The sequence below is a fragment of the Calliphora vicina genome, chromosome 5, assembly GCF_958450345.1.
Source record: "Calliphora vicina chromosome 5, idCalVici1.1, whole genome shotgun sequence".
Classification (NCBI taxonomy): domain Eukaryota; kingdom Metazoa; phylum Arthropoda; class Insecta; order Diptera; family Calliphoridae; genus Calliphora; species Calliphora vicina.
In genome coordinates, this window is record NC_088784.1 from 80,433,868 (window position 1) to 80,435,408 (window position 1,541).

A 1,541-nucleotide genomic window follows, 5' to 3' on the forward strand; every position below is an offset into this window, starting at 1 on the left:
ATTATAGAAATAGCTCGCACAAATGTCAAACTACATATATAAAAAATATTCGCCCGTACGTCCGTATGTCAAACTCTATATATAAAAAATAAGTGAATTCGCCTGTATTTATTTCAATTCGCCATTGCTGTCACCTTGTTAAATACGCCTTGGCCACTGCTGTCACATTGTTAAATACGCCTTGGGCTGCTTGTTGTTTTTGTTGATTTTACGTTTTTTGTAGTATTCGCAACAACAAACACTAGTGTATTTGACAGTTCGAGTCTCTACAGAAGTGAAGAACAAAATAATTAGCTAAACTATCAACACCACCTCGTATAGATTCGCGTTGATGTTGATATTTCTCTACAATTTCTTTTAGTTCGTTATCGAAGTTTGTGTTTTAAAAAATTTCAGCGCTAAATATTTTTATTGCAATTTTATTGCACGGCGTACACAGAAAACAAATAAAATAGTACATACGTTCTCGTTCATATGGATACAGAAAATCCCTACAAACCTGTTGAAAATAAACTACAAGACATTCAACAGCAACAATTAATCATGGATCATGTTAATTCTAGTGCTCCACCAATGTACAATAACTATGCACAACCGATGACAAGTGCTCCTGCTTCTGCAGCTACGGTGCAAATTATGCCAATGGCTAATCAGCCAATATTCCCTCAACCTGTAGGTCCGAAATCTATGGAAATGAATTGTCCCAGTTGCCGTTGTCGCATTGAAACTACTGTACGTCATCGTTCTACATCTAAAACTCATATTGCATGTTTGTTACTCTCTTGGACATGGTAAGTTATTTTTGATGATCAATCACATTTTAAAATATTGAATTTTATTTTGCATTTATTAATTATTTGTAAAACTGTACTTGTAGCTGCTGTTGCTGTTTGCCATACTGTATGGATTCTTGCCGCAATGCTAATCATTTCTGTCCCATGTGCGGAGCATTCATTGGTACTTATTCGTCATAAGTCGTACTTATGAGAATTTTTTTTTATCTTTTAAATATGAAGCATAATTCATATGTTCATACATATATTATTTTAAGGTACAGTTACTGCTGTACTGCAAATACAATTCGGTATTAATAAACAAATCATTTTTTAAAAGCTTTTATTAACTTCCAATGTTTGTTTATGATTGTTTATTTTTTGGTTTAAAATGTGTAAGTCCCCTTTTAGAATGTAGAAATTGAAAGGCAGACACTTCTCTGTTGAACTAACCTAAACCTGTGTACTACACATCACCTCTTCAACCCCTCGCTAACATTTGCCTTTTAATTTCCGCGTTGTAACTGAACAAATTCTCATACCCCGAATAGTCTGAATAGTTCGAAATGGTTTCAAATCCGTAGTTTTATTCCGATAGATTTCCTTTTAGGTTCTTCAGATTCCGTGTAATTTATAAATTCCAAATATACCTGTATTTCAATTCAATTTATTTATTGATAATCTGTAAGCCAAAATTTCTGATTTTTATTCGACAGCGTCTTTTATATTAAAACAATAGTGAAGTTTTATTTAAAATTTTAGAAAAAC

At 32.6% G+C, this 1,541-nt stretch overlaps 1 protein-coding gene across 1 annotated transcript; it reads left to right on the top strand.

Annotated features, from left to right (window-relative positions):
• Positions 1-422: 422 nt before the first annotated feature.
• Positions 423-1,130, top strand: LOC135960405 (lipopolysaccharide-induced tumor necrosis factor-alpha factor homolog). The gene is made up of 2 exons (XM_065511690.1): positions 423-791; positions 878-1,130. Exons 1-2 carry the CDS (start codon positions 475-477, stop codon positions 972-974), a joined length of 414 nt encoding a protein of 137 aa, XP_065367762.1. The 5' UTR covers positions 423-474; the 3' UTR covers positions 975-1,130.
• The last annotated feature ends 411 nt before the right edge of the window (positions 1,131-1,541 follow it).